This window comes from Balaenoptera musculus, chromosome 3, assembly GCF_009873245.2.
Source record: "Balaenoptera musculus isolate JJ_BM4_2016_0621 chromosome 3, mBalMus1.pri.v3, whole genome shotgun sequence".
Taxonomy (NCBI): domain Eukaryota; kingdom Metazoa; phylum Chordata; class Mammalia; order Artiodactyla; family Balaenopteridae; genus Balaenoptera; species Balaenoptera musculus.
Genome location: NC_045787.1, coordinates 50,357,132 through 50,379,669, shown reverse-complemented (window position 1 = coordinate 50,379,669; position 22,538 = coordinate 50,357,132). Strand labels below are relative to the sequence as shown.

Sequence of the window (22,538 nt, the reverse complement as noted above, 5' to 3'; positions counted from 1 at the left end):
ACATGTATAACTTTTCTAAATTAATTCAAAAATCACTTGTTGAATTCTTTAGTTGCTTGGGAGATAGTACCCATTCTTAGTCTATTCATTTACACCAATAATATAGTAAAAGTTTAGAACAGAGATAAAGTGGTCACATTCCTCTTACCCTAAATAAAATATTTCCTCAAAAATTGCAAATTAAAGAACAATTTACTCACATCATACAAAAAAGAGGTAATTCACAAATTTAAAGTTTATTCATAACCATTGAGAACTAGCCGTAGAATATATACTACTCTAGTCATTTATTTTCTATACATGATGCCCTTCATTTCAAATATATTGTTATTAAAACAATTGAATAATAAAGCTCCAACTAGATTAGTCAGAAAATAAATGGGAAAGTCACTTAAGAGTTTTCTGCTCTCAAAATTATACTGATTATTAAAAAGTTCTGGAACTGCAGCAATGATTATCATTTCTGGCATCATGGAATGAAAAAATAACAATTTTCTAAAAGAGAAAGAACACCTTCCTTTTGACTGGTGTTGTGCAGAAAGCCTCCCGAAGATGTTGTTGCTGATCAAGTAACATGAATTAATATCATGATCTAAACTTAAAGGAATAATCCCCAGCAGATGTGGAAGAGAGAGACCAGATTCCTGTCTGCATTTCACTTAGAAGCCAGTCTTCCCTCCAGGTAGGATTCTCCATCCCTAACCCAAAATATCTTCCAAAAAAATATAAATGATGGATTTGTACATTATCACTTACAGAGAATAATTCAAATAACTATAATTACATTTCCTTCCTTTCTCCCCCCTCTTTTTTTTTCTGTGAGATTTGGACTAAACTGAGGCAAAAAGATGAGCAGAGGGGAAAATAAATGTGAGCCAAGTGACTTTGGAAAACTCCCTCAACAGAGAATCTAAAGGTACAGACTAGTCATAAAAAGCATAGGGTGCAGATGTTGCTACAATTTAGAACTTCACCAAATTGTCTGAAGTAATCACATAAAAGAGAAATACTCTTGAAGGTTATCATCTTGGAAAAAGGTTAAAAACCTTTGTGAGTTCTTAGTGCCAGTGCAAGAGTTACTACATAAGCTTTTAGCTAGCAATGAAACAGAATGGGAAAAATAACCAGTTGTATCCTGGAGCTACCTTTGGTGGCTTGAAATCAGCCATGGTGAGAGTATTTACACCACAGAAGTCAGCAAATGATGCAAATCAGGGCTTTTCTTGCTTTCTGTTTTTTTAGGGAGCCAATTTAGCTGTGCACCACTGAAAACTCTGCACAGGGATTAGCACGACCCTTAGCACCTGTGACAAAGATGTTCGAGTATATATAGCTTTGTCAAGGAAGATTTGGGGGAATAAATGAGTATTCTTTCTACAAGCAGGGGACTTCTAATACCCATCTTAGTAAGATTTGGTGTTTTATTTCTCTAGAAATTCAGATTTCATCGAATCCTTATTAGAAAGGATTTCTCTAAAATGTGGCTCCTGTTTCACCTCTCTTCATTAAAAGCTAAAAGGAAGGAGATAAAATATATGTGCGACAGGAAAACCTCCTGGTTTCTAGTAAGCAGAAGTGGTACCCCATGATAAACTGTAGAGTCACTGGAAAGGAGTCAAAGCCATAGAGAAACCAGACCTGCTTTTTTTTTTTTTTTCTTTCTTTTTTTTTTTGTGAATGACGGTGTTAAAGAATGTAACCCCTCTTAACTTCTCTACACCCCGTACATACAAATTGCTTATACTGATACAACCCTCAATGGTAACTCACTTCACACATCCATTTTCTTTCTTGTTATCGCCAAGATTAAACAGCATGTTGGGGCAATATTCTGCATTTATCTAACCTTTTCCATTCAGGCCACAGTGATACAACAGCACAGGTTTATGTACCTCACACGTCAGATCCTATCAAGAGACTTGGTAGTGACAGTTTGATAAGGACACCATAGCTTATTGAACTTGTTCTAAAAACAACAGCAGCAAACCACTCATCTCCTCACACTTTTTAATGACCTTTTTCTATGGTGTCCCCATTTTTAGATGCAGCAGATGCATTACTGACTGCGTGGCCACAGAGCATACAGAGAGCTGAGGGCATGTGATAATGTGTGTTTTGATATTATACCATTAAAAATTCTAGAGCGATCTGCATTTCTTCAATTACCTGTTGAGAAAGGAGAGGTCTAGAGTTAATTTTAACTTTCACCTCGCTGACAGCTTCAACCAAAGTGAAAAAATGGCTTGTCAGAAAATGAGAAAAAAAAATTGCCAGGAGTTGCTTTTCTCTCTGTTCTCCACAATGCCCAGCATCACCACAGATAACAAAGGAGAAGGCTACCGGACTTCACTGTTTCAGGATAACATCCCTAGGGCAAGTACATAGAGAAAAATAAATCCAAATAAATATAAAATTAGAATGAACTATACAGGCTAATTTTCTTACATGTTTTCTCTTTTTTTGGTCTTTGAACTCATTTTATTTCTTTTTTGCAATTCACATGGCCCAAAAACGTTCCTGTGACGTTTCCAAAGATTTTACTATAAGCACATTTAATACTATATATGACAGATAATTTAACCATGTTAAGCTTTTAGAAAATTGTTATTGCTATTATTCAGTTAAATTCAAAATGAGTTTTATTATCATGGTGGAATTCTGGTAAGATGCTAATCTCTGTAGAATTTCACATCTTTCTGCTCCTTGCAGTTTAAAGCAGGATGAGGAGCATTCAGCCAACCTGTTTTCATTTTGTCATTCAGTTATCTTTTTAAACCTATAAATACTAGTCTTCTGGTTGTGCTCTAGAGGCCTGTGGTTCCCTCTGTTTTAGGGATAAAACCACACTGTTTTAGGTGGACACAGTCTTGGAGGAATGGTAGAGAAACCTATGGGGTACTTCAATACAAATAGATCTAGTGGTAATACTTTTCGTAACACCAACAGAGACTTTGTGAGTTTAGAAAACATTTTGCTTTGTGAACATCTGTAATACAATTGATATTGCAGCGGTGAGGGAAAGATAGGGCACATTTCCAAACACTGGCTTATTTTTTGGTGGCTTAGCATCTGTTCCCCAGAACACCTTTATCATATCCCTCTCTTCCTCTTTGGAACTTTCTCCTACTTCTGAAGCAAAAAAGAAAGGGGGTGTCCTTCTATCTTCTCACCTCAGGTTCTAGATATGATCATAAAGAACAAATTATGAAATATTTCAGGCATACCAAAATGTAAAGAGAATAATATAATGAGGCTTGACTACCCAACATCTATCTTAAGAAATAAAACAATTACAAACACAAGTGAAGTCCCCTGTGTATTCCTTCTGCCTCCTCAGAGGTAACCACTAGTTTTTATGTTTTTATACTTTTGCTACATGTATACATCCATAAACAATATACAATGGTGAGTTGTGTGTTTTAAATTTTTATATAGGAGGTTGCCTATTCCTCACATTATTTTTAAGATAAACTAATACATACAACTCTGGTTTATTAATCTTCACCGCTTACAAAGTATTCCATAGCATGGATGTATAATAACTTATTTATCCACTCTTTGGTTGATGCTGCAACGTATATTTAGTACAGGTCCCCTTGAGCAATGTGTGAGAATTTCTTTAGGCAACAGACCTAGGATTAGAAATTTTGGATCACTGGATATGAACATTTTTAACTTCACTAGATATTGCCAGTCTCCAAAGATTGGATCACCAGCAGTGAAGCCAGCGGTCTGTTTAACAAGCCCTCTATGATCAAAGTTTCAGATTCATTAGTCTGGTGAGGTTTTACTAGGTAACTGGAAGTTAACCTGTGGTATAATCTTGGCATTCAGATTCTAGAAAACACTGACTAAATAGTACAGATAATATATAGTAAATAACCAGCATGACTGATTGTCATAAAAGGCTAAATTCTTAATGAGTTCTATTGCCAGGATGGGACCTCTGCATGTGCTCCTGCCGTTGCTGTGCTGAGAAGGGCAGAGGAGTGAGCAGGTAGCCTGGGGTCAGGCCAGGGTGTGCAATAAGCTTGGCTGACATTACTTAGTGTTATTGTCTTGACTGCATCAGTTAAACCCAGGCATTGGCCTAGACGCAGGCGTGAACATTCACTTAGGGGTTCCTTAAGATTTAAGGCTATTGAGTCTTACTGATTTGGCTATTTTTAGATATTTATATGCAAAACAAACCCATCAATCTTTATATTACATAATTTAAAAATCATATTTCAAAGTTAGTGCTGCGGTAACAGAATGCCAAAGAGGTTTCCCTTAAATATTCTTTCTGTAAAGATGTCTTATAAAAAATCTTGAAAAGGAAGCCTTCACATATTTTAGGGTAAAAAGATACAAACAGATTTGTACATTCTGCAAATGGTTAACATGTAAACTAGAAGGAAAGTGACTTTATTTCAGGTTTAGCAATATAAAAGCTCAACTAGGGGAAAAAAAACATGTACCAGTAAGCAAAAGCATTTGCTTACATCATTCCACAATTTACATAACAAGATGATAATTGTTTTTCAAAACCAGACAACAAGTTCAAAAATGCTTCTTTTCACACCCTTAAGTGATGCTGTTGGGAACAATGGCTGTTTCAAGGCCATTTATTGCAGGCACATTTCCAGCTAGTTCTGGTTTATCATTACTCTCATTTTATCTTCTTTCTTTTTTCTCTCTCATCAGCTTTTTGCTTTCTTCCCTTCTTCTTTTATTCACTGGATTCCGAGGATCATAGATTTCAAACGTGTCTGAATCTTGCATGCTTGCATCTTTCACTTTTCTGCTTTTATCCTCAAACTGAAGTACATGCGACATCCTAAAGTGGGAGAGAGATGGTTCACTGATTTTTGCATGAGAACTGAAAGTAGAAATTCTACACTACACTTGTTTTGGCATGATGAACCAAAAGGGTACAAAACACCAAGATGGGTTTATTGTTTACTGGTGCTTATACCACATGGAAGCCAACTTCTCAGAAAACACTTAAATTTGAAAAACATGTCTGGAGTTTGTTTTGTTGGTTTGTATTTCTAGTAGTGAGTCTCTTTGCTTCAGACTTCACTCGAGGTTCCTTTCCTGATGGGAGGTTAAAAGTGTTCTACCCAGAAGTCTTCCTTCAACTAAACTCAGAGAACATTCTTCCAGCTTCCTTTAAAGAGCACACTCAGCCAGGTTGCAGAGCAAAACTCCCGACATTAAACCAGCCCTATCTGGTTTTGTTTTGTTTTGTTTTCAGTAGTTAAACGGGTCAAGTAGGGAATGTGTTCAGAAAATTCCTGTTCAAATGCTGTTATGAATCCCTTTACTGGGGAATTGCTGAGTTTAAAAAATTTTTTGTACAAAAAGAAACTGAGCTTTTGGCACGGCTCCATGGACTAATTTCCTCCTCCTACTGTTGATTACAGCAAATCTAACCACCCTGCTTTCCTACTTTTATCAAATGCTTACTGGTCTTAAGGTCTCAACATGTGCTTGAATCCTAAGTGGTTGTAAGCTGGCTATGCTTAGCAGCAGAGAAATATGTAAGTGATTAGCTCTGCCCCCCATTAGGAGGTGCCGGGAATAAATAGGGAGGTCCCAAAACCAGATTCTAGGGCAGGTGAATGAATTTGGAAAGAGGAAACGTTCAGTTTTTATATATAAATAAAACTACTAAGGCTTTCCCCACTAAATATTTAAGCAGTTTTAAAAACAGGCGCACCCAACACTTTATCACAGCAGATGGGGGTAAACCGCCTGAAAGGTTAACACTCCCCACATGTCAGTTGTAACTTGCAGATGAAACCCACATATTACAGTGATTTCTGTTTCCCTATATGAGCAGAGATTGGGCAGTAGGTACTAGCAGAGATTCCCCTACCCTTTCTTCCTGCAGTACCACAAATGCGGAGGGAAGTTTACTTTTGTTAAAAATTCCCATGGATATACTTAGATTTTGAAGAATCCTAAAAAGATTTTGTGAGGGAAATGAAATGTTACAATATTAATGATACTACAATTGCACAGAGTTCAGTAGGGTTGACTGTTCACCAGGTTGACAAGTTTTATCTTACCACCTCTTCCTTCCCAGAAACCTCATTAGAATGCAATGAGTATGAGTGATATTATTATGTGGATGAACTAGAGTCTACTTTTATTTACTGAGGTAAAGCACATTTGCCTTTCTATACTTTATTATTAATAATATATTATTTGCATCAGATTTCATAACATGCAATATCACACATGAGAACTGCTGACTTTTTATACTTCCATGGATTTAACCTTGGAAACAACCTCATTTAGAAAGTGCAACATAGGATTATTGCTTATTTAGATGGAGTACTCAGAGTCTGATTTTCCTGTGCTTTCAATTTTCTACACTGTTTGAGTATTAGCGTCTGAGAATAAAACAATCCTCAACTCCTAGCAAAAGGATAATTATTCTCCAGCCATGGTAGCAAGTGACCACTATAACCAGACTGAATCAATCAAACAGGATTTAATCAATTAATGGTGACTTGCCTAGGCCAAAATGATCAGTAATAACTCACTTCAGTAAATACACCTCTGAAAGCCACATGATCAGTGACAGCCTCATGCTTTTGAAAGTTGGCCAATCAGTGGCAGACCCACGCCATTGACATGCTTCTGAAAGCCAGCCAATCACCAGCAGTCTCTCCTGAATAGTGGTGCTTCTGAGGCTGATATTAACCCCTAAACAATCCCCAACCCCAAAACTCTACATAAGGTTTGCAACCTGCTTTGCTCAGAGAGACTGTAAAAGCAAGCTCTTTCTTATTTAAGTAATAAATTGAGCTTTTTTTTTTTTTTTTCAGGTACTGAGAGGTGGTCTTTTTCTTTGATACTCCTTACAATCTATGCAGCATTCCCTAGAGTGAGCTCTTCAGAATTTGTAAGTATATTACCACTGATGAGGACTAAGTTTAGAAGTGTGGCAGGACTGTCCTGTTAAAGGTCCTTATCACACGTCATGGGGAGCCCAGACTCCTACACTGTATTTTGGTAAGTGTGCAGCAGCTTTCCAAATGATTTGTGCTGATGCCTAACCCCAAACCAGAAAATAGTTGGAATCATATTCCCTTTAAAACAATTTTATTCAATACCCCTATACTGATATAAAAATACAAATACCGGGGCTTCCCTGGTGGCGCAGTGGTTGAGAGTCTGCCTGCCGATGCAGGGGACACGGGTTCGAGCCCTGGTCTGGGAAGATCCCACATGCCGTGGAGCGACTGGGCCCGTGAGCCACAATTGCTGAGCCTACGCGTCTGGAGCCTGTGCTCCGCAACAGGAGAGGCCGCGATAGTGAGAGGCGCGCGCACCGCGATGAAAAGTGGCCCCCACTTGCCACAACTGGAGAAGGCCCTCTCACAGAAACGAAGACCCAACACAGCCATAAATAAATAAATAAATAAATAAAAAATACAAATACCACTATATTAGTTAACTTATTAATACTTTTCCATATACACATTCTTCTATTTTAAAAATTATCCCTTTCTCTGCCCCAAAAGACAGATGGGTCTTTTGTTATAATCATTTCTAGTAGGGACTGTCCATGTTTCAAAAATGACTTTACCAGAATTTGTCAAATAAAACCATAAAAAGGCAACTTCCTCCTTTCTATGCCATGAGAGGATCTTACAACTACTAGATTTAGTTGGCTTTGGTATAAGAAATGAAATCTAGACATGTGAACAACAGCACAAAGTCCACAAAAAGAAACAGATTTTCCTACAAATCTGAAAAAACAGAAAGCTGTAAAGTAGCTGTCTTTTTCAACTGTTTGTTTCATACACCACTGCACTAAACAAGTCCAACATTTTGATTAATAACAAACTTAAACCCAGAGGAAAGAAGGGGCTATCAGCTTACAAATTACTTCAGCTTTAATATCATAATGCTTAGCATGGCTGGTTACTCAGCATAATATTTAATCTTTAATTGAAATAAAAACATAATCAAAATGCTTCACCCATTTATCTTTCAACATGCTTCGGTCACTTCATTTTAAAAAGCAAAACAAAACAGTTATTATGATTTTCAGCATAATAAACTCCTGACCTGTGTGCCTCCATAAATCACAGACTGCATGAATTGAAAGCATGCCCACATTTTACAGTCTCCTGTGAGAATACACATGCAGACTTATTATACAGACTTAATTCAAGTACATAAGGTCTGGTAGTTTACAACGTTGTATGTACCAATAACTCAATACTATCCACTCTGTGACTGGTCATAGAATTGGCCCAACAAGAGCAGTGAAGCTTTTGGAATTACACACTGATCATTTACATATGAAAATTTTAGAACTTGTTCATTTGAAGGCAAAGACAGAAGTTTAGTTCTGATTAATAACAATTTTTCATAAGATCAGATTCTCAAGTAAGAACATTGACTTTAGTGGTTATAGAAATATGGAGGCTTACCATTTTCATAGAGGCTGTGTATGACCAGGCCGCTCAAGATGGCGGTTCTCTTGCTCTCTGTACATCCCCTGCTCAACCAGTCCCTACTTCACCTACTCACATGACTGATCTTCCCTCTTAATCACAGAGCCTTAACGGTAACTGCCTACGTGTTTGCCCCCTGTCCCAGGTGGTTATCGTTCTAATGCTTAGACCAGAACCACTCCACCAAGCTAGGTTATCAAAGGGAAACATCTGCCCCACTGACAATTGTTAACCTGAGGGGCTGAGAGGGACATGCTCCTCTGCTGGTTTCCCTGGTAACTGATGAGCCAACCTGACATCAATTCCCCCTATAAATGGTAACCTCCTTCTCCCCTGCAGTAGCGAAGATTGCTGCTGCATCCTGCCTGCCGTCTGCTATAGGTGGGGTGTCGCTCCAGGACATTTTTGCTTCTGACTTGTAAGATTCCCTATCCAATACACCTTGGATGTCTCTTTCACTGTTTCCAGGCTCGCTCTTTGGTCTCACGGTTGGGCAACTACAAGGCTTGCAGACCTGAGGGGTACAGCCCCCAAACAAGTAAGTTTATTCTTTTTCTTTTTTGTATGAGGCTGTGTGGAATTATAAACAAAAGTAAACAAGAGAGTCTTCGAAAAGGACCTGGACCTTGACTAATGTGACATCCATTTTTAAAAACTCTCATTCAATTGTAAAATAGATTAAGATATGACAGCAGTTAATATTAACTGGGAAAGTAAGAGAGGTACTAATTCTCAGACATACAGTAAGTAGTGCAATATAGAATTCCAATATTAATAACTCATTTCAGACTGAAATGCATTTAAATTATTTATGCTTATGTAATATAAACAGCTATCTTTTTCATCAGGAATTCTATAAACCACTCTTTCCCATTTTCAAGTCTCCCTAATATAGGAACTTACCACCCTACCCTTAGATTGTTGTAGGTGTCTTAACTGTTTTATGTCTGTACTATTTCTCCTTCTTCCAGCCTCCAAAGGTTCTAAAATAATCTTTAATACATCTCCTTTTAGCATCCCTTTGACCAGAAACTATTGGCTATTGTATTCCACTGAAATAGCTGAGCCTGACCCTTAAAACCCTCAAACGACTGGATCTTCCCATCTCACCAACTTAATTTTGTTTCTTTCATCAACTCTCACCATTTTGTAATTGCCTGTTCACTTAATTGTGAACATCAGTTATTTGAGACAGTTTGAGTCTTGTTCACAGTTGAACTCTCAGTGCTCAGAATGATGATTGGTGCTGGGAATCAAAGCCTTTAAATCCTCTGTATTGGCCAGGACCTCTGGCTGGAACTAGCTGGTTTGCTAACCTAACAGTTAACCTTCTTTTGTGGGCAGGGACTGTCTTTTATTTCTATGATAAACTTTTAAAATGTCTAACAGGTTCTGCAGAACGTCTTGAGCTCTTCACAGGTCCACCTTTTCATGACCTCTCATAGCTCAGCACACACTGATTGCTGCTTTTCCACTGCTCTCATATCAGTGATGGCTAGTTTTTATTCCCTGTAGACTCTGGTGGGAGCATGCCTTATGTTCTTTCCCATTTCCTATGGTACCTAATGTAGAACTAGATAGGATTTCTTTTAAAGCAATATTTCTCAAAGTCTAATCCCAGAGCCCAGCAACAAACGCAGGCTGCACATTACAATCACTTGGGTAGCTTTTAAAACTATCAACACCAGGCCTCCACCTCTAGAGGTACTGACTTAATTGTCCCAGGATGGGGCTCTAGCATCAGTAATCTAAAGTTTTTTCCTGGTGATCTAAAAATACAGCCAAAGTTAGGACCACAGCATTAAAGTTTAAGAGTCTTTAGGCTTTCAGATTGAGTTCATTAGCCATTTGTTTTGGCCCCTTCAGAGATGAAGAACAGCTGGTTCCTAATGACAAACTACTCACATACTTAAAGAAGCTTAAGTGGCTTCTGAGCCTGTTTTAACTGAATAATCTCAAGTGTATTATCCATTTCTTAAATATAGTCTGAGGAAAAGGCAAGGAGCTAACTGAATTATTCATTCAACAAATATTGGAGCCTTTTTATGTGTGAGACCCAGTGTCAGACAACAGGGAAATAAAACCAAATAGGACCCAGGCCCTGCTCTCCTAAAGTGAAAAATCTGTTAGGGGAGATTAACACACAGGCAGCAGAACAAATGTACATTTTGGAAATGCCTGCAAAATGGGAGGGCACAATAAGAAGAGCATCCTCCGACATAGCAGTCTATGAAGAGCTGTCACATGTCTGGTATTGTCTTCACAATAACTACATGGGGTAGGTGGGAAATATGTTATTCACCTCCATTTCACAGGCAACCTGAGAGATTCATGGTCAAGAAACTTGTAGCTGGTAAGTAGTTGACCAGGTACTTGACTGAATGTCTTCAGAGGTAACAAACTTTCATCTTGTGAAGATGTATTTAACTTCAGAAATAAATCAAAAGTTAATTCAGTGCTAAGTCTAGTGAACAGGATAAAAAAAAAAAATCAGATCGGGCAGTGCTTATTTTGGAATACAGCATTTTGAAAAGGCAACTATAAAGAGACAAGAATGATAATCTGTGTGGCTCCCAGGCTGGCCTATAATGCAATTAGAAAAGAAGTTCCAAAAATGTCTTGAGCCATGCGGGAGCCTCTTTGGGAAAAGACACCTCTCTACTAGGTGAACACTTGCTTTAGAAAAAAGGCAATTAATTTTCACTGTAAATTTTTATCCCTTTATTGCCTTTAATCATTGCTCCCTGGAATTAGTCCCAATTTCTCCCTATACCTCCTAAAATGAGGGTGCTAAGTAGGGACATACCATTCAGCTGGAGGTCCAAGAGGAGCAGAGCCAAAGGGCCCGGCACTGTAAGGGTGGGTGTCTGGCAGTCTCTTCGCAGGCGTCAAATTACTAAGGACTGCCTTTATGACTGATGATGATATCCAGGTATTTTCTGTTACATATATATTTTTCAAAAATTCAGATTTAGCCATGAAAACTGTCCTGTTTTGAATCCTTCAGTGGTTCCCTGTTGTCTAAACAATGAAACCCAAATTTCTTACGTAGCCTCTATGACTTGGCTTTTGTTCCTCTCTCTAAGCTCCTATGTCATCTTCACATCTTATGCTCTAGACATCCTGAATTACTTGCAGTTTCCTGTATAGAACGTGCTCTCTCCTGCCTCCTTGCTGCCTCTGTATGGTGATATACTTCTCTCCCTGCTTCAGTTGAGGTGTCATCCCCTCTGGGAACCAGTCCCTGAATCCTCTCCTGGCCTGTCCTGCTCTTTTTCCAGGAGGGTTAAGGTCCTCTTCTGTACATGTCTTAGTTTAGCCTCCCTCACTAGACTGCAGATGGCTCTGTTTCATTGGCCTTTGTAACAGCACCAGTCACCAAGCCTTGACAAGAAGAATGCCCTCAATAAATGCTGAATGAACACATGTTTCTGGGTAGCCAGTAACCTCTAAAAACCTGGTTTTGTTCACCTTTCTCCTTGAGTATCAATAGATAATTCCAAATTATTTAGTAATTTCAGTTGACCCTTGAACAACATGGGTTTGCAATGCGCAGGTCCACTTACATGCGGAGTTTTTCAGCAGTAAACACTCTAACACTATATGATCTGTGGTTGGTTGATTTTGCAGATGTGGAACTGCTTCTATGGAGGAGCCAGGTACATAGAGGGCCAACTATAAATTATAAGCGGATTTTCAACTGCACAGAGGGTGGGTGCCTTAAACCCTCACGTTGTTCAAGTGTCAACTGGATGCTTATAAGCCTTTCAGTTTTCCAGATAAGTAACTCTTCTCTCAAACTCTACAATACTAGAGAAAAGGCTAATAGTCTAAGACCTAAAACAACATATTTCCACCACCATTAAGTTTATGCTATAAAACTCCAACAGATCTTTCTCAAATGAGCCAGTTAAACTGCCTAATGATTGGTATTTGTCTTCTGTACTCAGCCTTAGAGGTGTAAGGTAGGGAAAAAAATGCATATATTGTCCTCAGACAGCCTTCCTCTACTTGGGTTGAAAGGCCCTGCCTTTCTTTGTGAAACTTTGTCACCTACATAATTTGTCTTTAGTGTTGACAGCTTCTCATTTCTCTGTTCAGTTAGAATTCTTAAGAAACCCAACTAAATAACCCCTGATTATTACTTAAGTTATCGTTCTTAAGGGACTATGGATAGAAACTTAAATGATCTAGTTTATAAGTTTTCTTTTTTGTTTTCTTTTGGTGGGAGAGGGCTTGAAAGGAGACTTGTATTTGAAAAGCAAAAACAGGCTTTTTTTAAAAGAAATTTCAGTGAGACAAAATAATTTTTAAGTTTAACCCACATTTGATCCTTTGAAAAAACCACACCCTGCTCTGTATCAGAGATGGGCCACAGCATACTTCTGTCCATGTCACTTCTCTGGAATGCCCTACGACCTCCTTCCCACTGGTTTATGTCCCCTGAGCTTCCAAAGCCCAATTTAACTGCCATTTCCTCCTAAAAATCTGACTGCCTTGGGCCTCAGGACCTACTTTTGCCTTTGAATTTCTCTAACGCCTTTTATGGAAGCTTTTGTGGATTGAAGTCAGAAGACCTGGGTTTGAGTTAAAATTCAGTCATTCAGTGTTTCTGTAGGAAAGTCACATTGCTCTTCAGGTCTCTGTTTCCTCATCTGTGAAGAGGGTATGGTAATAAGCACCATATTTACATAGTTAGAACGAGGTTCACACATCATGCCTACAATTGTGGTCCAAACACTTACCATTTTAACTTATTTTGTATTTTGTGTGTATGGGTGTTAATATAAAGTGAGCTTGTATATATTTATCATTTTTATACTATTCTATTAAACTTCATACCCTTTTTCAAAGTGTTTTCATGTACATTATCATAAAAAACTTATTTGATCTCACTTAACTGTAGGTTTATATGTATATTTATAATATGTCCTGTCTACACGACGCCATAAGCCATTGAAAGGGCAGAAGCTATTTATAGATTGAAAGAATTATAGAAATCTTATTTTTACAACTTTCATAGCATGATTAACATACATTCACTGTCTTTGTATGTTTTTTCTTTGTGCAAAGTAAAGCAATCCTTAGAGGCAAAAAGAAAAAACAAACAAAAAAATTACCTGTAACTCCATAGCTTATCAATAACTACTGTAAACATACAGGCACATCACTTCCTACACTTTGTTCTATGCATGTCTAAATATGTATATATACTTATAGTAAGTCCCCTACATATGAACCTTCAAGTTGCAAACTTTCCAAGATGCGAACGTGCATTCGCCTGTCCAGTCATGTAAGTTAGTTCACGTGTCTGGCGTACATTATCACGTGTGTGCATCCTCTACAAGTGGTTGTGCTTTTGTGTACTTTACTGTACAGTACTGTATAGAGTACAGTAGTACGGTATCTTTATTTCAAGCCCAGGATGTCCGGAAGCAAGCATAAAAGCAGCTGCGATGTAGCTGGTACTGTTAAGAAGCGCCAAGCAATAACGATGGAAACAAAAGTGAAAATAATTGAGAAAGTGGAGCGAGGCGAAAAGATGGTAGACGTCGCTCGTTCTTATAATGAGGAGCTTACTAATGAAGACCTGATGGAATTGGAGGCCCAGAGAGAGGACTAAGAGAGATAAGAGGAAGAAGAAGTAACTGAAGAACCGAAGAGATTCATGACACAGGAAATGGCAAGGGGATTTTCTTTATTTGAGGAGGCACTGTTAGTTTTTTGAGGCACAGGACCCGAACATAGAACAGTACACGAAGGTTGCAGCAGCTGTTCAAAATGCAATGCAGTGCTACCATGTCATCTATGATGAGGAAAAACACAACTACTACCCAGACATCACTGGATCATTTTTTCAAGAGGGTAGATAGAATTGAATCCAGCAAGGAACCAGAACCTGTGCCATTAATGTCAGGTGTGAGTGAAATTGCAGCTTGCCCTCCTTCTCCTATTGCTGACGATCCTTCAAGCTCTACCATCTCCTACCTCCTCTCCCTCCTCCAGTCAGTAACTCTTCTTGGCTCTTCACTTGATGCCAGCCCCTGTATGCCAGCTGTTGTACTGTACTACTGTACTTTTCAAGGTACTGTACTGTGAGATTAAAAATGTTTTCTTTATTTTTTGTGTTTGTTTTTTATGTATTATTTGTGCAAAAAGTATTATAAACCTATTACAATACAGTACTATATAGCCGATTGTGTTAGTTGGGTACCTAGGCTAACTTTGTTGGACTTATGAACAAATTGGATTTACGAATGTGCTTTCAGAACTTGTTGGTATGTCGGGGAACTTACTATATATTTGAATGGGTCATAATGCATATATTTTACAATTTGCTTTTCATACCGAACTACACCACAAACATCTTTTTAATAACTATACTTTTATATCATTGTATTCATTGCCTAATATTTGGTCCTACAGATAATTTAAAATCCACCCTATATTAGAATTCTTACTCTTGTTCAAATTTCTACCTTTGCAAACATTACTGCAAATAATATCTATGTGAAAAATATTTGGATTTTCTTATTTGTAGTAAATGTTTCTGGGGGGGGGGCTGGTTCAACATTCTTTCTTTTAGTAGACTGGTCTTTTCCTTTAAGAAATGACCCTTCCCCACTGTCAGCCCTTGTGGTTGGGACCCCCTCGTCCTTGTCTGAGGAAGGGAACACATGGTATAGGCCTGTGCAGACTAACCAGTGATTAGATCAGGGAATGGGCATTTGAATCCGGCAAGGTCAAACAGAACTGGCTCAGGACTTTTTCTGGAACTATGGGGTTGGCCATAATGGAAACATAAGCCCAGAGCTTCTGGAGGCCACCTCCTGGGTGGGAAGCCTGCCTATGGAATGAGAGGAAAATGGAGCCAGAAGACAGAGATTCCTGACACTGGCTGAACTCTGACCCAGCTGTGCCCTAGCTTCAGTTCTTAAGCTTCCCATGCTGATAAACCCCCATTTTTAGTTGAAGACATTTCTGTCATTTGTAATAATCTTTACTAACGCTTAGGATAAATTCCTATAAGTAGAATTCTTAGGTCAAAGATTTGTACACTTTTAAGGCACTTGATATATATGATCTACCTTCCCTTCAAAAAGGATATACCAATTCATTCATCAGCAGAGTGCCTTGTTTTGTTTTGATTAATAAACTGATTTTTGTTTTCATTCCCCACCCCCCCGTAATGTTTTTGGCTATTTGTATTTCTTTTGCGACATGTATATTTGTGTCCTTTGCCCATTAAAAAAAAAAAAAAAAGGCATACTCATCTTCTCCTAATGGATTTGGGAGAATTAATATATTAAGAATATAAATCCTTATTTATCACATAAACTACAAATAGACTTTGTAGTTTGTCATTTGTTTTTTGAGTTTCACCTCCTTTCTTCCTTCTATCTATCCCTCCTTTTCCCTTCCTTCTTTGCTTCCATACAGGAACTTAACAGTTTTTTATACAGTGCTAGTGAGTAGTGTCTTCCTTTAAGTCTGTCTTTAGAGTCATACTTAAGAAGTCCTTCCTCACATTATCACCATGTAAATATCCACCTATATTTTCTTCTAGCACTTTTACAGTTCTTTTTTCACTTGTTAATCTTTTATCAATTTAGAATTTTCTTTTAGTATTTGGGTAAGATAAAATTGTAATTTCTTTTCCCCAAATAGTTACTTAGTTGTCCCAATTTCATTTCTTCAATAATCTACCCTGTACTGTTTCCCACTGCTTCAATTAACACAGTTTTGGCATCTTACTGAGAAAGATCATTACCTTCTTACTCTTGGAAAAAACATTTCTCAAAATTTATTTTACTTTTATTTTTAGAAGAGGTTTACATTTACAGAAACACTGACCAGATAGTACAGTTCCCTTATACACCTAAACCAATTTTCCCTATTACTGTCTTACATTAATATGGTACATTTCTTATACTTAATGAACACTGATATCTTATTAAGTAAAGTTTATTTAGATTTCCCTAGTATTATGGACTAAATTACATTCCCCCCAAATTCATATGTTGAAGCCCTAACTCCCAGTGTGACTGTATATGGAGATAGGGCCTTTAAAGGAGGTAATTAAAATTAAATAAGGTCATAAGGGTAGGGCCTTAATCCAAGAGAACTGATGTCCTTAAAAGAAGAGGAAGAGACACTAGGAGCACATACAGAGAAAAGGCCATGTGAGGAAACGGTAAGAAGGCAGCTGTTTTGTTGATTTCAACAGAAATCACCCTGCTGTCATTTAGATCTTGGACTTCCAGAACTGTGAGAAAATATATTTGTTGTTTAAGCCACCCAGTCTGTGGTATTTTGTTATGGCAGCCCTAGGATACTAATATGCTTAACTTTTAGCTGACATCCTTTTTTCTGTTCTAGGATCCCATTCAGGATACCACATTAGATTTAGTTGTCGTGTCTCCTTAAGCTATTCTTGGCTGTGGCAATTTCTCAGAATTTCCTTGTTTTTGATCACTTTGACAGTATTTTTTTAAATTGAATTATAGTTGATTTACAATGTTGTATTACTTTCAGGTGTATAGCAAAGTGATTCAGTTATACATATATACATCTATTCTTTTTCAGATTTTTTTCCCATATAGGTTATTGCAAAATATTGAATATAGTTCCCTGTGCTATACCGTAGGTCCTTGTTGGTTACATATTTTATATATAGTATATATATGTCAATCCCAAACTCCTAATTTATCCCCACCCCCCCCACCTTTTCCCCTTTGGTAACCATAAGTTTGCTTTCTATGTCTGTGGGTCTATTTCTGTTTTGTAAATAAGTTCATTTGTATCATTCATTGGAAAAAGAATTCCACATATAAGTGATATGATATGGTATGTCTCTTTTGCTGTCTGGCTTACTTCACTTAGTATGATAAGCTCCAGGTCCCTCCATGTTGCTGCAAATGGCTTTATTTCATTCTTTTTTATGGCTGAGTAATATTACATTGTGTATATATACCACATCTTCTTTATCCATTCTTCTGTCAATGGACATTTAGGTTGCTTCCATGTTTTGGCTATTGTAAATAGTGCTGCAGTGAACATTGGGGTGCATGCATCTTTTCGAATTATAGTTTTCTCTGGATCTGTGCCTAGGAGTGGGATTGCAGGATCATATGTAGCTCTATTTTTAGTTTTTTAAGGAACCTCCATACTGTTCTCCATACTGGCTGTACCGATTTACATTCCCATCAACAGTGTAGGAGGGTTCCTTTTTCTCCACATCCTCTCCAGCATTTGTTATTTTAATGATGGCCATTCTAACTGGTGTGAGGTGGTACCTCACTGTAGTTCTGATTTGCATTTCTGTAATAATTAGTGATGTTGAGCATCTTTTCATTTGCCTTTTGGCCATCTGTATGTCTTGTTTGGCGAAATGTCTATTTAGATCTTTTCTCTATTTCTTGATTGGGTTGTTTGACATTAGATATATGAGCTGTTTATATATTTTGGAAATTAAGCCCTTGTGGGTCACATCGTTTGCAAATACTTTCTCCCATTCCATAGGCTGTGTTTTCATTTTTTTTTTTTGTATTTTTGAATTTCATTTATTTTTCTATACAGCAGGCTCTTATTAGTCATCAATTTTATACACATCAGTGTATACATGTCAAACCCAATCTCCCAATTCATCAACCCCTCCACCCCCCCGCCACTTTCCCCCCTTGGTGTCCATACGTTTGTTCTCTACATCTGTGTCTCAATTTCTGCCCTGCAAACTGGTTCATCTGTACCATTTTTCTAGGTTCCACATATATGCGTTAATATACGATATTTGTTTTTCTCCTTCTGACTTACTTCACTCTGTATGACAGTCTCTAGATCCATCCACGTCTCAACAAATGACCCAATTTCGTTCCTTTTTATGGCTGACTAATATTCCATTGCATATATGTACCATATCTTCTTTATCCATTCGTCTGTCAATGGGCATTTAGGTTGCTTCCATGACCTGGCTATTGTAAATAGTGCTGCAGTGAACATAGGGGTGCATGTGTCTTTTTGAATTATGGTTTTCTCTGGGTATATGCCCAGTAGTGGGATTGCTGGGTCATATGGTAATTCTATTTTTAGTTTTTTAAGGAACCACCATACTGTTCTCCATAGTGGCTGTATCAATTTACATTCCCACCAACAGTGCAAGAGGGTTCCCTTTTCTCCACACCCTCTCCAGCATTTGTTTTTTGTAGATTTTCTGATGATGCCCATTCTAACTGGTGTGAGGTGATACCTCATTGTAGTTTTGTTTTGCATTTCTCTAATAATTAGTGATGTTGAGCAGCTTTTCATGTGCTTCTTGGCCATCTGTATGTCTTCTTTGGAGAAATGTCTATTTAGGTCTTCTGCCCATTTTTTGATTGGGTTGTTTGCTTTTTTAATATTGAGCTGCATAAGCTGTTTATATATTTTGGAGATTAATCCTTTGTCCTTTGATTCGTTTGCAAATATTTTCTCCCATTCTGAGGGTTGTCTTTTCATCTTATTTATGGTTTTCTTTGCTGTGCAAAAGCTTTTAAGTTTCATTAGGTCCCTTTTGTTTATTTTTGTTTTTATTTCCATTACTCTAGGAGGTGGCTCAAAAAAGATCTTGCTGTGATTTATGTCAAAGAGTGTTCTTCCTATGTTTTCCTCTAAGAGTTTTATAGTGTCCGGTCTTACATTTAGGTCTCTAATCCATTTTGAGTTTATTTTTGTGTATGGTGTTAGGGAGTGTTCTAATTTCATTCTTTTACATGTAGCTGTCCAGTTTTCGCAGCACCACTTATTGAAGAGACTGTCTTTTCTCCATTGTATATCCTTGCCTCCTTTGTCATAGATTAGCTGACCATAGGTGCGTGGGTTTATCTCTGGGCTTTCTATCTTGTTCCACTGATCTATATTTCTGTTTTTGTGCCAGTACCATATTGTCTTGATTACTGTAGCTTTGTACTATAGTCTGAAGTCAGGGAGTCTGATTCCTCCAGCTGCGCTTTTTTCCCTCAAGACTGCTTTGACTATTCGGGGTCTTTTGTGTCTCCATACAAATTTTAAGATTTTTTTGTTCTAGTTCTGTAAAAAATGCCATTGGTAATTTCATAGGGATTGCATTGAATCTGTAGATTGCTTTGGGTAGTATAGTCATTTTCACAATATTGATTCTTCCAATCCTAGAACATGGTATATCTCTCCATCTGTTGGTATCATCTTTAATTTCTTTCATCAGTGTCTTATAGTTTTCTGCATACAGGGCTTTTGTCTCCCTAGGTAGGTTTATTCCTAGGTATTTTATTCTGTTTGTTGCAGTGGTAAATGGGAGTGTTTCCTTAATTTCTCTTTCAGATTTTTCATCATTAGTGTATAGGAATACAAGAGATTTCTGTGCATTAATTTTGTATCCTGAAACTTTACCAAATTCATTGATTAGCTCTAGTAGTTTTCTGGTGGAATCTTTAGGATTCTCTATGTATAGTATCATGTCATCTGCAAACAGTGACAGTTTTACTTCTTCTTTTCCAATTTGGATTCCTTTTATTTCTTTTTCTTCTCTGATTGCTGTGGCTAGGACTTCCAAAACTATGTTGAATCATAGTGGCGAGAGTGGACATCCTTGTCTTGTTCCTGATCTTAGAGGAAATGCTTTCAGTTTTTCACCATTGAGAATGATGTTTGCTGTGGGTTTGTCGTATATGGCCCTTATTATGTTGAGGTAGGTTCCCTCTATGCCCACTTTCTGGAGAGTTTTTTTTTTTATCATAAATGGGTGTTGAATTTTGTCAAAAGCTTTGTCTGCATCTATTGAGATGATCATATGGTTTTTCTCCTTCAATTTGTTAATATGGTGTATCACATTGATTGATTTGCATATATTGAAGAAGCCTTGCATCCCTGGGATAAATCCCACTTGATCATGGTGTATGATTCTTTTAATGTGTTGTTGGATTCTGTTTGCTAGTAATTTGTTGAGGATTTTTGCATCTATATTCATCAGTGATATTGGTCTGTAATTTTCTCTTTTTGTAGTATCTTTGTCTGGTTTTAGTATCAGGGTGATTGTGGCCTCATAATGAGTTTGGGAATGTTCCTTCCTCTGCAATTTTTGGAAGAGTTTGAGAAGGATGGGTGTTCACCTGTGAAGCCATCTGGTACTGGACTTTTGTTTGTTGGAAGATTTTTAATCACAGTTTCAATTTCAGTGCTTGTGATTGGTCTGTTCATATTTTCTGTTTCTTCCTGGTTCAGTCTTGGAAGGTTATACTTTTCTAAGAACTTGTCCATTTCTTCCAGGTTGTCCATTTTATTGGCATAGAGTTGCTTGTAGTAGTCTCTTAGGATGCTTTGTATTTCTGCCATGTCTGTTGTAACTTCTCCTTTTTCATTTCTAATTTTATTGATTTGAGTACTCTCCCTCTTGATGAGTCTGGCTAATGGTTTATCAATTTTGTTTATCTTCTCAAAGAACCAGCTTTTAGTCTTATTGATCTTTGCTATTGTTTTCTTTGTTTCTATTTCATTTATTTCTGCTCTGATCTTTATGATTTCTTTCCTTCTGCTAACTTTGGGTTTTGTTTGCTCTTCTTTCTCTAGTTCCTTTAGGTGTAAGGTTAGATTGTTTATTTGAGATTTTTCTTGTTACTTGAGGTAGGCTTGTATAGCTATAAACTTCCCTCTTAGAACTGGTTTTGCTGCATCCCATAGGTTTTGGATCATGTTGTTTTCATTGCCATTTGTTTCTATGTATTTTTTTATTTCTTCTTTGATTTCTTCAGTGATCTCTTGGTTATTTAGTAACGTATTGTTTAGCCTCCTTGTGTTTATGTTGTTTACGTTTTTCTCTCCATAATTCATTTCTAATCTCATAGCGTTGTGGTCAGAAAAGATGCTTGATATGATTTCAATTTTCTTAAATTTACTGAGTCTTGATTTGTGACCCAAGATGTGATATATCCTGGAGAATGTTCCGTGCACACTTGAGAAGAAAGTGTAATCTGCTGTTTTTGGATGGAATGTTCTATAAATATCAATTAAATCTATCTGGTCTATTGTGTCATTTAAAGCTTCTGTTTCCTTATTTATTTTCATTTTGGATGATCTGTCCATTGGTGTAAGTGAGGTGTTAAAGTCCCCCACTAATTATTGTGTTACTGTCGATTTCCTCTTTTATAGCTGTTAGCAGTTGCCTTATGTATTGAGGTGCTCCTATGTTGGGGGCATATATATTTATAATTGTTATATCTTCTTCTTGGATTGATCCCTTGATCATTATGTAGTGTCCTTCCTTGTCTCTTGTAACATTCTTTATTTTAAAGTCTATTTTATCTGATATGAGTATTGCTACTCCACCTTTCTTTGATTTCCATTTGCATGGAATATCTTTTTCCATCCCCTCACTTTCAGTCTGTATGTGTCCCTAGGTCTGAAGTGGGTCTCTTGTAGACAGAATATATATGGGTCTTGTTTTTGTATCCATTCAGCAAGCCTGTGTCTTTTGGTTGGAGCATTTAATCCATTTACATTTAAGGTAATTATCGATATGTATGTTCCTGTGACCATTTTCTTAATTGTTTTGGGTTTGTTTTTGTAGATCCTTTACTTCTCTTGTGTTTCCTACTTAGAGAAGTTCCTTTAGCATTTGTTGTAGAGCTGGTTTGGTGGTGCTGAATTCTCTTAGCTTTTGCTCGTCTGTAAAGCTTTTGATTTCTCTGTTGAATCTGAATGAGATCCTTGCTGGGTCGAGTAATCTTGGTTGTAGGTTCTTGCCTTTCATCACTTTAAATATATCATGCCACTCCCTTCTGGCTTGTAGAATTTCTGCTGAGAAATCAGCTGTTAACCTTATGGGAGTTCCCTTGTATGTTATTTGTCGTATTTCCCTTGCTGCTTTCAATAATTTTTCTTTGTCTTTAATTTTTGCCAATTTGATTATTATGTGTCTCAGCATGTTTCTTCTTGGGTTTATCCTGTATGGGACTCTCTGCGCTTCCTGGACTTGGATGGCTATTTCCTTTCCCATGTTAGGGAAGTTTTTGACTATAACCTCTTCAAATATTTTCTCGGGTCCTTTCTCTCTCTCTTCTCTTTCTG

The 22,538-nt window shown here is 37.4% G+C and overlaps 1 protein-coding gene across 2 annotated transcripts in view; it reads right to left on the bottom strand.

The window, feature by feature from the left end:
• Nucleotides 1-4,391: 4,391 nt before the first annotated feature.
• CWC27 (CWC27 spliceosome associated cyclophilin) overlaps nt 4,392-22,538 on the bottom strand; it is a 228,681-nt gene continuing 210,534 nt past the window's right edge. For both annotated transcript variants that reach the window (XM_036846973.1, XM_036846975.1), the window contains one exon: nt 4,392-4,819. In XM_036846973.1, coding sequence (XP_036702868.1) covers nt 4,657-4,819 — 163 coding nt within the window. In that variant the 3' untranslated portion in view covers nt 4,392-4,656. The remainder of the gene's footprint in view (nt 4,820-22,538) is intronic.